General features: G+C 32.1%; 2 protein-coding genes across 2 annotated transcripts; both read left to right on the top strand.

The window, feature by feature from the left end:
- The first annotated feature begins 4,856 nt into the window (after positions 1-4,856).
- On the top strand, positions 4,857-10,208 carry LOC106636171 (vascular endothelial growth factor receptor 1). The gene is made up of 13 exons (XM_089591328.1): positions 4,857-4,994; positions 5,445-5,578; positions 6,057-6,228; positions 6,990-7,123; positions 7,202-7,495; positions 7,595-7,754; positions 7,833-7,950; positions 8,063-8,253; positions 8,333-8,517; positions 8,639-8,777; positions 8,861-9,001; positions 9,092-9,247; positions 9,861-10,208. Exons 1-13 carry the CDS (start codon positions 4,913-4,915, stop codon positions 10,187-10,189), a joined length of 2,235 nt encoding a protein of 744 aa, XP_089447454.1. The 5' UTR covers positions 4,857-4,912; the 3' UTR covers positions 10,190-10,208.
- Positions 10,209-10,436: 228 nt separating this feature from the next.
- Positions 10,437-13,960, top strand: LOC149374956 (vascular endothelial growth factor receptor 1-like). Its single transcript, XM_089590745.1, has 7 exons — positions 10,437-10,451; positions 10,564-10,690; positions 12,136-12,360; positions 12,443-12,594; positions 12,823-13,104; positions 13,196-13,527; positions 13,609-13,960. The coding sequence occupies exons 1-7, from the start codon at positions 10,437-10,439 to the stop codon at positions 13,958-13,960; spliced, it is 1,485 nt and encodes a 494-aa protein (XP_089446871.1).
- The last annotated feature ends 1,767 nt before the right edge of the window (positions 13,961-15,727 follow it).

The raw sequence follows: 15,727 nt of genomic DNA, 5'->3' as shown, positions 1-15,727 counted from the left end.
GTTAAAATAATTGTACAAAAAGTCACAAAGGTTACATTATTTTCCAAGCCGGGCAAAATTAATTTTAGTTAGTAAATTTTGTAAAACCATATGCCACGTTTAATATATTATGTTTCAAAACATTACAATTTTTTTCATGTAGGTGGTAATCCAATTGTAGTTGCAAACAGTAATAACTACGTTATTGATCCTGATACTCAGTGTGCATTGAAATTTGGGATGTTCCTAAGTAATTGGTCTTATAACTTCGATTTTCTTTTGTAGCTGTGATTATCATGTACTCAACATTATGTCAATAAATGCAATGGAAAGATTATTTTATATTTTTATAAAAATACTTATCAAATAAAAATGTTAAAAAACTCTGACATTATATGGCTCTACTTGTTTTTTAGCTATTTCAGTTAACAAAAATCAACACTAAACGTTACACATAGTAAATACTTAAAAGGATTATAGAATTTTAACATTTTGATAAAAACTCTTGCTCCAACATCTACCTCTATAAGCATAAATATATAGGAGGTTGATTAGTGGGTAAATGATAGATTGTAAACTTGCCGCAAACAGCACAAACAACGTCAATTTTTTATTGTCTATTTATCAAATTAGTTGCGGCTGGTTTATAATTGATTATATGGCTTTACTGGAAGTGTGTAGTAATGATTATTTGGATCAGCGCCATCTAGCGTTGCGGATTTTTGAACTAAAAAGTGGCCCTAAACTTTTGACTCACAGCATTAGCGCTTAGAGCCATTTAACCAAATATAAACCAGCCGCAACTTATACTTTAGCTATGAAATTATAAAATAACGATATATGTGTTTTTGGCGGCAAGTTAACAATCTGTCTTTTACTCAAAAATTGATCTTTAAAAGTGCAAATACATAGTAGGTCGATTTTTTAGTAAAAAATAGATTGTTAACTTGCCGCCAAAAACACATATACGGTTTATTTTTAATTTCATAGCTACAAGATGAAATGCGGCTGGTTTATAATAGGTTAAGTGGCTCTAAGCGCTAAAGCTCGGGTTGAAAAGTTTAGGGCCACTTTTTAGTTCAAAAATTCGCAACGCTAGATGGCGCTGATCCAAATAATCATTACTACATACTTCCAGTAAAGCCATATAATCAATCATAAACCAGCCGCAACTAATTTGATAAATAGACAATAAAAAATTGACGTTGCGTGTGCTGTTTGCGGCAAGTTTACTATTTATTTTTTATTAGAAAATTCACCTAAAAAAGTGTAGATATCCAACTCATATGATGTAAAAAAATCGACCATATGGCTTTGCTTAGTTGCGGATATCTTTGTAATATTTACTCTTATTCATGTACCTAGTCAGTACCTTTTTATTGAAGAACTTTAATAACTGAAAATATCGAAAAAATCGGTACTCAGGTAATAAATAACTACAACGATGAACAAAAAATGATATAAAATCGTGAAACCAATCAATTGAGCAATAAAAACATGAAGTACTTTAAAAACAAGGAGTCAAACTATTTATGACCTTAATTTTCATGTACTTCATGAATTATTAATGGATTTTAAAAGCTCTTTGATTTCGTTATTAAACGTTTTTTTGTTCATTTTTTTCGTTAAAATCAATGCTCTCATTTATGCTTGTATATAAAAGCTTCAGTGAATAACCGAGAAATTATGTTGGTCTTAAAAATGTTTACAGCGAGTAGTTTTGAGTGAACACAATTTTTTGTTTGTATTGGGGCTCTCCAAACTTTAAGTAATTCTAAGTTGACACCGAACTATCAGTTTTACCGCTATTCTAGTATTGATTTTAAAGTCATTGTAACATTTGATTAAAAGTTCCTAATCGAGTAGAATTTAATTTAGATCGAAACTACTCACTCTAAGTTCTCATTTAAGCCCAATCAAGGCATAATATCTAGAAAATTTTTCTTATTAAAATCCGTTTTTCTTTTTCTGAAACACAAGTTATCCCTGTCAATAAATGTATGATCAACCGCAGATGTTACACAATTGAAATAAACAACCAAGAACTTGCACGATCTTTCACATGTATACATGTTATACAGCACAATGTATATACTTACCAGACATGCTAGTCGGGTGAAAAACTGATGGTCTCTTAATCTACACGATACTTTTAAACGCACCCGCGAATCGAATCACATTGAGGATTGGAAATTAGAGGGAGAGTCTGATGACTGTAGAGGGTTGACTTTGATATTACGCGGCGCGCATGTCGAGGGCGGCGTCGTAGGCGGAGTTCTTTCCAGCCCCTCGTGATTATTCGTACACAGCTTGACATCTAACGTCTTTTTACTCTTTTTTTTTAATTTTTTTTTTTTTAAATCGTTTATTTTTCTCCCTCCATATCGATCATATGTGGTTGAAAATCGCGAAAGCTGTATAGTTTACTTTCTACTTGCATTATGCCTGTAAGTGTTGGCATGATTTTTTATTTGTTTATCTTACAAAGTTATAATTTTCCATTCAAGGGTAAAGCTTTTCCCCACCCAATTTCATGAGATTCTTAGTACTTAAGCTTGAATTTTATTTTAAAAGTATTTATTCGAATCCTCATGGTACCTTCAGTAAAATAATATTTAGTAAATCCAGAAGTACGTAAATTTTTTTGTCAAACACATGATTTTCGTATTAAAATTCCTAAAGTATTACGATTAATTTGTTGCAACATTAAATATTGTATAATATGTTAAATATTTTATTTACAAACGATTCCTTCGATAAGAAAATTGTAAGTGCTTCTTTGTTGTAAAGGAGCCAGAAAATGTGAAGTAATGTAGTCACCTGAAACCCGTTTGCAATATTATCAAATTTTATCTAACATTTGAGAAAAATATAAAAAATTGCGATAAAAATTAACATTTGCCCTCACCGTGAAATTAAAAGCGTGAAATACGCTGCAATTGTAAAGGATTTGATAGCAACAACTATTTCTATGTAAACTCAGAGTCATTCACGAATAATTGTAGCATAAGGTACATCAGTAATCATTTGTCGGGTATTTCGCAAGACACACCATCGTATTGAAGTGACGCGGCGATATTTGTAAACGAGGGGTGGGATGTATTGTTAACAGAGGCATACGTATTTTTCTCGGCCAACATGAAAATTACTGCAAACGTGTATTAACTAAAAAGTTTTCAATGAAAAAAAGTACGTAACTTTACAAACAACCTTTAGGTGGTTAAACATCACAATTTTGACGATAATTCACGATCATCGCGTACATACGCATACAGGATGTACTCTAAAGACTCCATCGTTACTGTTTATTTTTCCAGATATACCATTTAAAAAAAAAGTTACTTGCTCGTTTCTCAGCGGTTGAAGCAAAACTCGTACACATAATAAACGCCAGGATGCATTGGGTAGGTATCCCCCGCAGAGCTACCCGCCGCCAACTCATTTGTCACCTGTGCAGGGGGGAAAACGCTGGTCGGGTATTATCGAACTCTATTGGTTTCTACCATGATGGTGGCGCTTCTCACGTATACGCTTCGAAGCGCGAGAGCGAGGCCGAAGTTTATTGTTGGCTGCAATACAATCGCAGTATCATCGCCGATCAATTTGTAAACGGTAACCCAACACAACGAAAAAATATACATCGCTTAATGCTCGGATTTTGTAATAAGCGCACGTATATATATATAGCTTTCCTCTACCTGCGTGGCATTGATGGAGTGATATGCTAACGTATATCGCCAACTGATATTGTGTACACTTCGACGTAGAAAATGTTTCAAATTTTTATATATACGTATATTGAGTCATAATTACAATTTTTAAGGAGATAAAAAAAAATTTTTTCGAAGAATTCACGTCTCCCCAACAAAAATTGAGAGACTACCACGACGATATGAATTTACCAACTCACATTTTTGGCACGAAAACTTTTTGATACCTAGGTTTTTGTATAGCCGAACTAAATTTGGATTAAAAAGAGAAAAATGTATAATGTATATGCCAGTGTAGTCGATAATTTTGTCTCCTAAAGTAAATTATTGATTATAAATTTTTATGTTTACTGTTTAGAACATCGTAACTCATAAATAGTAGTCAATGTAGTCTATTATTTCGGATACATTTCATTAGGCAAACAATTTAAAACTAATGAGGAACTAACAAAATTTACATGAAAAATAAAAAATATGTGTGTACGTATGTGTAAATATATATGGATATATACACATGTACTCGTGTTACACACGTCTAGTTATCCTAAATCGATTGCATGAAGATTTCTGTAGCTGCACTGAGAGAAAAAAGTAATAAAAATTATAGGAAAATTCCAGCAAAAATTACCATTACGCAGAGTAAATCGGATGCAAGGTGGCAAAAAAGCAATAAAATTGTTAGTTTTAATAGTAAATTGTTTTAAGAGTTAAAATTATAGTTTGAATAAAAAAATCATGGCTAGAATAATAGAAATTACCATGCTGGAACAGTAAACTTTAAAAGGATCTATAAATTTTACTACTCAAAAAACCATTGTTTACACTTTTCAAACTATAATTTTAACAGTCAAAACAACAATTTTTACTGTTAAAAAAAATAACTTTTTCCTTTTTTGCCAACTTGCATTCAAACTACTGACCTGAATGGTAATTTTTGCTGGAATTTCTCTATAATTATTGTTTTTTTTTCTCTCAGTATACACTAAAATTCAAGATACAAGTCTTCCAGTGTAAACTAGATTTTAAGTCGTTAAATCGTCAACGAGGCTATATAGTTGTGGGTGTCTCATTTATCAAAATAATTCACTGATACCTATATCGACCGCTATATAATGCGTGAACGATTCGGCTATTTGTTCCGATCCTCAGTTCGACTGTGACTACGTGATGCAGTAGCATACGTTAGTTAAAACGTCGCAACAGGTGAACGATAGCACAGAGCAATGATCAGCCCCCGAGGGTGTAAGGGCGTTATTTCGCCAATGAACTGGAAATTGTTAATCCTTGTCATACAAATACTCTCAGGCAAGTACATTTTTACTAATTTATCTCCTTACTCAACAGATATAAATATCTAGCGATCACTTTTAATGAGCTACCAATTTTCACTACTGCGCGGGGTGGAATAAAAATTGGTGAGAAAAGAGTTTTTCCGCTGTACGTTTATTTTTTTTTTGGCGAATCTACCCATGAATTTTCCCTGAAGTAAACTATTGGATGTGTTAAAAAGAGCATATATATATAAGCTAGAAATTTTATAGACCAAAATATTCAATTTTTGTCAATATACCATCAAGGATGACACATAACTTTAGGTTATTTAAGTACTAATGGTATTAATAATTGCTAATAATTTATCTAAAATCCAATACAATTCTACACCAACTATTGGCTTTATTTCCTATTATTGGTTAATATCAGAAACTGTAGCCACTTGAATATTTACCCATGATATTTTTTATAAATGAAATACAGGCTGCCATGGATTGAAACCCATACTTGATACCAACGTGACAGAGTTGGTGCTAAACGAAGGCGAAGCTTTGAGTATAAAATGTATAAGCAACTACTCTACCCGTTTTCATTTTTTGATGGAACCCGAAGATAACGTAAGTTGCAACACTTCATTTTTTTGTGTTTCTTGTAGTTATTAAATAATCCTTAGTATAATTATATGAGTAACTTTTAACTTGCACGAAATAAATCCTACTCACATAGGAGTAAAAATCTCTCGTGCAAACAAAAAAGTCTACCACAGAAAGAGACAATTTTCTCGTGATCGAGTAAATAGTCTCTTACTACGTATGCAAATATAAATGAAAGTGAGCACGCTGCTCTGCATCTTCAACTTAGGAAAGTTATCCGATACTTTTTACCACTATTTGTTATATAACACTGCCCACTTTTGTACTGTACGATTTCTTTTAGTTTGCATGCAAACTGTCGTAGTTACGTTTTCACGACTTTTACAATATGAAGAAGCATTTTCCGCAGAGCATAAGATTTAATTTTTCAAATACTTTTGTGTAAAAGATTTTTTTTTTGTTGTTTATACATTATAAAGATTTATTTTGTAATTCTATGCAGATAACGGTTTCCGAATATGATCTCATTTATAGTGAGACAAGCTATGACACTACACTTAAAAAACCATCAACCGTCTTTGGCGATACTGGCTGGTATGGCTGCGCTAATGATTGGGATGACATTAAGACGGTTAACGATCCACAAGCCGATTGGGTATACGTTTATGTTCAAAGTAAGAAAATTTCTCAATTTTATCTCATTTGATTATTTTTAAGTATTGATTGGTCTGGATCAATATAAAATTTACGAAAAAAAAGAATGTCATTGGTTACAGGTAAAAAAGATCTATTATAACAATATCTTAATGAGGCAATAAAGATTGTGTTATTTATATAGAAAAGACTGGGGTTGTCATAAAACATAGTAGGTATATACAAAATATCTTAAAAACTAGGGTTACCATTTTTATAGATTTTTGTGAATGCGAAGAGAGTTAAAAAACAAAGTTTAAAAAAGTTCATTAAGATTGTCAATCCATTAAAAAAGATGGTGAAAAAATAAAAAAAAAGCTTAAACAAAGGGCTCATAACTCCATGTTAATTTTTACGGTAACCTTGTCAATCTACATTATGATAAGAAACGTAGGTGTACGAATAGTACAAGCACAAACAATTTTGACCAATGGTTATAATTTATTATAAACCCAAGGTAAAACTTACATAAGTAATTTAAGCTAGAGAATTATATAAAATCAATTATATATCAAATTTAAAGTGATTTTTTAACACTCAAATGTACGCTCATCTTATTACGTACGACTGGACATTTTCCATGCATGGACATTGTTCAGCTCAGGGAGGTAAAATAGTTATTAAAAAAAAAAAAAAAAAAAAAACTATAAATCGTATGTTTCAAATTTTTGGGACCAAAAAACTGCTTTCTCTTCGAAAAAAAGCGAAAATCGACTTATAATATGACATCTTTTTTATGCAGCCAATAAAAGTGCGTTCGTACAGATTTACGATGGTTATCTACGACGTCAAGTTTCTTTCGGAGACGAAGCTATCCTGCCATGCTGCCCAACTTCCCCCAAATTTAACGTGACCCTCAAATCGGCCAACAACTTGGTATGTACTTAATTTTCTTACCTCTAATCTTACAGGCACACAGCCAATTTGTTAAATCGTGTTAACTAATTACTCTAGAATCTCATGCCAAGCGAGAGAATAACATTTGATCCGAAATTTGGATTCATCATCAAAAACTCAACGTACGCGGACAGTGGCGACTACACTTGTGAAATAAACCAATATGGTTTTACACAGAAAATACGCGTCACTCTCTTGGTTACCAAGGATTTAGCAATAAAAGTAGTGATGGAAACAGATTACTTTCCACAGGGGCACAACAAAGTGGGCTCGACAATAAACTTATACTGCCGCGTTAGAATAGATCTCAATAACCCCTACGAAATCTCTTGGGTAACCCCTCGCCATACGGTAAGAGAGAAATCATGCGCAACTCATAACGGTTTAAAAAGTTTCCGGATCATTTTATAATGTTTTTCGTTCGTTGTTTCATGGGCACATGATTTTTAGACCGTTCGTCCAACTACTGCATACGTCAATACACGGCTGAGCGATGTGACAGCTAGGCTTGTCCTTAGTAACGTTACCAAGGCTGACGAGGGCTATTACACTTGTCAAGCAAATACGTTAAACGTGACGCTGAGAGATATTATTTATATCAAGGTGTACGGTGAGTTACAAAATACATGTGCATTCATTGGTTCTTGCAATGCCAATTCTTTCATCTTCGTCATGATGTTCTCCGTAGGTCCCATTGATCCATTTATTTTTCTGTCGGGCACATGCACATTGATGGCCAATGTTGTTGGTCGGCCACATCTTTTGGTAGCTTACGTTAACGCGTATCCAAAACCAACTGTAACCTGGTAATACATTTTTCCTGAAATACAATCACTACACTTAAAATAAGAGCTCCTTCAGAATGCATTGCCATAAGTACAACACATTTATACTGATAAATGTATAATAAATTTTCAGGTTGGACCCCCTTGACAAAGAAATGGTATCGCCGGAAATGAGAACGACATATGATAACGAATTGTCGACCACTTCATTATTTCCAGTAAAAGGCGGTGATAATCCTAATGGTTTTTATAAAGTACGAGTAAACAATAGCGCTGGAGTCAAGGAGACCTTATTTGTTTGCGAAACGAGTCCTTACGAGAGAAGTAAATACCTCTTAATAAGTTTTTCTTTTATTACAATGGTGTTTTTCGTCTACAAGAATTATTTTTAATTTTGTTACAGTGTATGAAATAAGACTTCGATTTGTTAAAGACAATGTCAAATCCATGTACTCTCTCAACGACAACGTAACTTTCACTTGTCAGGCTTATGGTTCAGACAAACCCAAAATATCATGGTTCTACACAACTTGCCCCACATATCATTCACTAAAATCTAATGATAGTTGCAAGACATCGGAGCTTAAGGTTGGAGTAATTTAAAAATATTATAATCATTTATTACTTTGAATTTCGACAATTTTGTAAATGTATTGTACATACAGGCAACAATAACGCAATAACTTTTATTATGATTTTAATGTTGAAGGGTGTAGAATTAAATGTGGACAGTAAAGTGAAAACTTATTCACAAGTAACAATGAATGTGACAACGTTTGGACGATTGGTATGTGAAAGTGGTAATGCTTTTGAAACCAAATCAGACGGAATAAATATATTACTCACTGGTATGCATATTTTTTCATTCTATTATTTTTCATTAATGTTAACTTTGTAACCTTTTTTTTTTTTTTTTTTTTTTTTTTCAAAGATGGTGTACCTGAAGTCGGTATCGGAGTTATTAGGCCAAAGGAAGACGTATACACAGGTGATAACGTGACCTTAATTTGTGCTGCTGTTATTCACGAATTTTCTTCGGTAAAATGGCTGCCAAATAAAGCCGTGAATTTCGGTATGTTCTAATACACTGGATACTTCCATGCGATGATATTTTATTGAACCAGATTTTTCTATAATTTACTTAATATTCATTAAATTACAGATAAATTAGACCTCACATACGAAACTACCTCATTCACCATTCGTGCTATTCTTCTTATTAATAACGTGCAGGATTTAGATACAGAAAATTATGTATGCGAGGGAAAAACTTACGCGAATATAACCGTTACAACAGATTACTATCTTGACCCTAAAGGTAAGAGTCTTTTGCGTCACTAATATCGAAAATGCACTTTTCAGAATTCTCAGTGGTCTCAGGTGAAGTTCTAATAGATCGCATAAGTGGTAGTGTAATGTATAATACCAAAAGGTTCACTTGAGAGGAAAATGCGACACTTCATCTATATGTAATGTTTTTATGTTAAAATGTGCAGAAAAGTACAAACAAAATAAATATATAACAATATTTAGGCATGAAATACATTTACGTCGAATTGACAGTTTTTGATGAAACAAGCTAAAAGATCATTATAACATTGATTTCAATATATTTTGAGATTTTTACGTTAAGTTTTTAAACTAATTTTCAAACTTTTTGGGTAAAATTACTTAAAAATGGGTAACATGTGATTTTTGCTACTATGCTCCCACAAAATTCCATAAAAAGTTGATAAAACGATTTTTGTAATAAATTATTCCTTGCCAAATAATTTTTTTCGTGTATGTGAGAAAATTTCTCTGTGCATCCCTAAAACTATAGGTAGAATACAGAATTTTCTGCAATATTTAACCAATAATTTATTTTAGGAGTTCACTACACTTCATACATTTAAACATTGGTTTTCTTACCGAAATTTTTCAATTTATAGTTCCGCAAAAGCCAACCATTGTCAAGACAAATATGAATAACACTGAAGTAACTTTGACAGCGAGAGATGCTCAAGAGGATTTTGTTTTACAATGTTCCGCTGAAGGAAATCCAAACCCTAGTATAACATGGTATAAAAACGAAACACCTTTAGAGATATTGGAACAACAGTATAGTCTTGAAGATAAAAATCAGAAATTGATAATGAGAAACCTTGTCAAAAGTAATAGCGGCAATTACTCTTGTCGTGCTAAAAATCGCTATGGAACAGAACAAAAGTTTCAAAAATTAATAGTAAAAGGTCATAAGCTCATATGTTATTATTCATAATTCATTATTATTATTATTATTACTGCTATTATTATTTTTGTGATTATTATGAGTATGGCATTTTATGCACCATTTTCAAATTATCAAAGTAAATAAACATTCATAAAACAAAATATTATACAAGCCGTTGAATTTCATTTTAGGAATTGGAATGTCTCTACCTTGGAGTGAAATTATATCTGGGATCATATTTATCATTATATTATGTTTTTTAGCATTGTTTCTAATGAAAATTCAACTCAAAAAGATGAAAAGTTATTGCGTTCATTGTTATATTTCTCTGTTGTTTTTGTTGCTTTAAAAACATAGACATTCTTTAATAAAATTAGAAAGAGATTAAAACATTTCATAAATTATTTGATTATTAATTAAAGATAAAGAGAAAGCACTTTGAGGAAGGAGCCGTAAGCAGCATAAATCCAGAACTATCGATAGGCGACCAAGCGCAACTTCTGCCATATGATACTAAGTGGGAATTTCCCAGGAGAAAGATAAAATTAGGTATGAAATCATAGAAACGAACGGTAGTAAAATTGTTGTGAATCGAATTTCCGCGTAATTTATCAAATCGATGTTATACAGCAATTTAATTATGAAATTCGAATAAATTTTACTAGCTCAAAAAAAAAAAAAAAAATTTGACCCTGGCCTTGGTAAAATTTAATATTCATCTCTAGCAACTCTAGCAAACTTTATTATAGTTGTAACGCCATGGGTACCTCGGGCCAATATATTTAACATACTTTCTTGTAGTCAAACTAACTTCAGGGATGTGGTTTGTGCTCTTCGATCATCGATTAACTTCAAAATTCTCCTCTAGCCCCCATCTGTCTCCATCCACTTGTCTCAGTTCAACTTACAGATGTATTTCCATTAGCGTACTATCATTTTTACATTGGATGCTTGCACGTGTGTTTTTGTTTCGCCTACTTCTATTACATATGCTGGGTAGAGTCCGATTATCGAACAATCTAATGCTGACAACTTTTCTTATAAGTTGGATGTTTCCAGTAAATTTTATCTGCCACGAGGACAAAGCTTATTGCGTGGACATTACAAAAAAAAAAAAAAAAAAAAAAGTATTAAATGAAAAATTTCGGTCACTCTGTAGCTGCCGATTAAGTGCTCAGTGTGTAGTTGTTCATTCGTGATATTAAGTGTATATACTTTTACTTTACTTTTTCTAATTATTTTTTAATGTGCCCAAAATGGATTTCATACTCGTGGTAGACAAAATTTTTTGTAGACATCTAGGCATCCAACTTATAGACAATTATATTTTACTATGGAATTTTACTTAGTCTCAACACTAAGTTGGCTACTAATCGGACCCTACCCTATCTGCTGTGGACTGAGCAACTCTTTTTTGTATCTTTTACATCCACAGTAGAAACCAACGGAGGCAACAAAAAGAATGTACTATAAAACTATTTTATTTGAAAAATGAGACAAAGCATTTACGAATAATACCAATCGATGCACGGAGAGAAGAATTCCACTAATTTTTACCGTGAAAGTTGGGACGATATCCCCAATGTCAAATCAATTCTACTAGCATTCACATTATTTTTTGTAGTATAGATAGCGATATAGATAGATTATCAGGATTCATCTACAAATTTTACTGTAGGCTACGGTAATTTTTTTCCTCCTAAAAAACCAGGAAAACCGTGGCTGATATTGGAGGTTGGTACAGTAGGGCCTTATCGTACTCACCTGCAGGGAAAGCAAACCAGCAAGGAAAACATTACCATAGCCTACAGTAAAATTTTTAGATGAATTCCGATGAAAAATGGTACTATCTATTAAAAATTACCGTGAATGCCAGTAAAATTTATTTGGAACGTGTATAAAAAAAAAAAAAAAGTTGCTTTTACGGTAAAAGTTAATGTAACCTTTGTCTTCGTATGAAGGTATTAATATGTCCTGGTATTTATAAATTGAAGGGAAACAATTAGGAAAAGGACATTATGGAGTGGTGATGAAAGCCAAAGTTTTCGGAATTAATGGCAAGGATCAAGTAACAACTGTAGCCGTTAAAACTGTTAAAAAAAATGCAGATGAAACTGAAATTCGTGCTTTAGAAAGTGAATTGAAAATCATGGCACATCTCGGAAAGCACTTAAATGTTGTAAATCTTCTTGGTGCTTGTACGAAAGATATTGCTGAGGGTAAGAATTCAATTGGTAGTTCAAATAGAAGGGAATCTGGTGATTATTATTATTATTAATTTTTTTTTTTCAAATACTCAAGGTCAACTGTTGATAATCGTAGAATTCTGTAAATTTGGGAATTTGCGAGACCTATTGCTACACAACCGAACAAATTTCATTGATCAAATTAATCCATCTACTGGTAAAATTGACCCGTCCATTGGAAAAGAATCAATGTGGTATCAATTTAATGTTTTTGTATAATTTAATATTAATCATTCAATATAATTATTGATAAAATCCAACCCTGCAGGTATAATGATATTCAATCGAGTTTTACAACTGAAGAGCCAGAAAGGTGATGCTTAAAATTTTTTTACACTATATACTTATAAATGATAATTAATATTTTTATTCACAAAGAGAACGTTATGAGAAAATAAATTTTATACTGCAAATATAGTCGAAGAGAATTTCAAGTTTTCTTTTTTTGTTAAAAAAAAAAAAATACCATTGACATGTCCTAGTAATCTGAGCTCGGCCTCAAGTAACGAATCCATTGTATACTGCGACAGAACTCAAAACTTAAAATATCCAATTGACCTGAATAGTGATAGTAACAGCAGTGACTCCCAATCAGACTCGTCCTTCAATTGCATGTATGAAGACAATTATACTATTTTTAAGCCAATTTGCTCCCAGAATCTTATTTCTTGGTCCTTCCAAGTTGCCCGCGGGATGGAGTATCTGTCCTCGAGAAAGGTGCGTCCTTATGTACACGACCACTTGTTCGATTGCCTCAAATGTATGTATAGCACTTTAGCAGTTTTCTGATATTTTTATATTTGCGTAGATTTTGCATGGGGACTTAGCCGCTAGGAATATTCTATTGGCAAAAAACGACATCGTCAAGATTTGCGATTTTGGTTTGGCCAAATCGATATACAAAGATGGCAATTACCTAAAGCAGAGCGATGCGCCATTGCCTGTCAAGTGGTTAGCGATAGAATCTTTCAGGGACGGGATCTTCTCTACGCGGTCAGATGTTTGGTCATTTGGTGTAGTGATGTGGGAATTTTTCACTCTCGCGGAGACACCCTATTCCGGCATGAATGTCGAAAACCAATTGCAAAAACTTATCGATGGTTATAGGCTGAAACAACCGAGATATGCTACCAACGACATGTTAGTGAAAGATCCACCATGTCTTAATATTCTTAATTTTCCCAAAATACAATTACTTTACACCATCAATTACAATTTTAGTTACAATATTATGCGCAGCTGTTGGGAAGCCAAACCGACTGATAGACCAACTTTCATGGAGCTAACCGAAATGATCGGTAAGCTTTTAGATGATTGCGTAAAGGTGCACTACGTTAAACTAAATCATGTTTACGAGAAAATGAATAAGGCGGATAATCTCACTGGCACAAACGACTATTTGGCCTTGATGTGGGTGCCATATTACGTCACGATTGCCCCGTCCCAGTTCGTTAACGTCAACAACTCCCTTCAGGTTACAAATCCACTTTACGTTAATACGAACCACGACAAATCTTTGAACACCGACTGTATTTCTGAAACATCGGAGAAATTCATCGTGCCGTGCCAGTAATATTAAGTTGAGACGAAACAATAAGTGGAAATGGATACCTAATTCAGGATACCTTATGGCTTTAAGTACGGGTGGCAGGAACTAAAATGGGGTTGGAAACTAAAATTGATGTAACATCGATAATAGATGCAATCTGTTTATTGTATTACACATAAACAAAAAGTTTGCAATTTTTATTAAGTAAAAAAATCAAGGAAGAGAAATAAATATCGTTTTATTTTTTTATAATTCTATCGTATATAATTATAAAATACCAACTTACTGCGACTCGGACAAAGCATCACATAAAGAATCGAATTTTTTCAATATGTTGTACATATTTTATAACAGTTATATATTATTATCTACGCTGAGTACTCGAGCAAATGTAAAAATGCACGAATAAGGCATCAAAATCGGTCGAAAACTCTTTTGTGTATTGCGAAAGAATTCGCATTACTATAAGAATAACATATTTTTTTTAGTTTTAATTTTTTTTTACCATATCGTAGCATAGGTTCTGTCATTTAAGTTTAGTAACATCATGTTACGCCACGATTAATATGTAGATTGACCTGTAACAAATACTAAAGTAATTTTTAGTTACAATACATAAAGTAGCTGAAATTTTTAATGCTTTTGTAAGGCTTTTACAATTTCAAAAAAAATTTTTGTTAAAGTTATAAAGTATCGAAAATAATGTTTTCAAAAGATTGTATACAATAAAGCTGTAACTTAAAATTATGTGCTAATGTATTGTTAAATTATTGTTCTGTAAATTCATATTTTCGCAATAAACAAGACTCTTTTTTATACGTTCATAGGATGAAGAAATAACTAGTCATTAATAATATATTACAAAAACTTCAAATTAACTTTATTATTTTTCGTTAACCGTTGATAAGCTAGGGTTTGTAACATCTTTTTTTTTATCCAAATATTATTAGAAGTTAATGTAAAATAGTATTGGAAGAGCTACATATTTTTTTTTTTTTTCGGCACTATTTTTTATATCCGTCGTGTTAGGAAAGTAGGTACATGTAGTTGGTTATCATCATAAGACCAACTATCTGTCAGCGATACAACCTGCGAAGACGCGACAAGCTTTCCTTACCCTAAGGCATACTCATCTATAATACTTATGTGCCAAGCGTAATCGAAATCTATCAACGTCGTAAGATTCTTTGTCACAAGCCGCTTTTTTACTGATAATAATAAAAAAATGATGTTAATAAATTGTTTAGAAATCATAAGAAATTTTTTTTTTTTATTATCTCATTAAACATGTTTTTTATTATTAATAAACAGACTTAAAAAAATTTGAATATGTTCACCAATCAAAATTTAAATAATTTAAGGCATGATTCTTAATTTAATTAATAATGTAGGTGCAAGAATTTTTTTTGTTAAGACTTTAGTGGTATAAGTTGATTATTAGGAAATAAATAAGTAATTGAATAATTTTTTGTTAAATTCCACGTTTCTTGCTATCCAAAAAAATTATTTTTTATGGGATCGTTGCAATGTAATACAATTGCTTGAAATTTTGTGAGTTGCAATAATTGATATTGCAATAATAAGATTAATTAAGAAATTAGGGTATACGAGTGCTTCCAAAGGTTTTTCCCTAAAATAATTAAATCAATTATGATTGATTTTTTTTAATTAACGTAGTTTGATGGATAATGTATATTTTTGGGAAAATAACGTGGATTTTCAAAAATACGAAAGTAAATTTTCTTTTTCATTTTTACAGTTTGTTATATTTTATTCAAGCTGAGCTGAATA

This window comes from Copidosoma floridanum, unplaced genomic scaffold (assembly GCF_036245765.1).
Source record: "Copidosoma floridanum isolate Cflo_tuat_1 unplaced genomic scaffold, Cflo_Japanese_pri ptg000013l, whole genome shotgun sequence".
In the NCBI taxonomy this organism is placed as follows: Eukaryota; Metazoa; Arthropoda; class Insecta; order Hymenoptera; family Encyrtidae; genus Copidosoma; species Copidosoma floridanum.
Note: the sequence above shows the minus strand (reverse complement) of the source record. Positions and strands in the feature narration are given on the sequence as shown.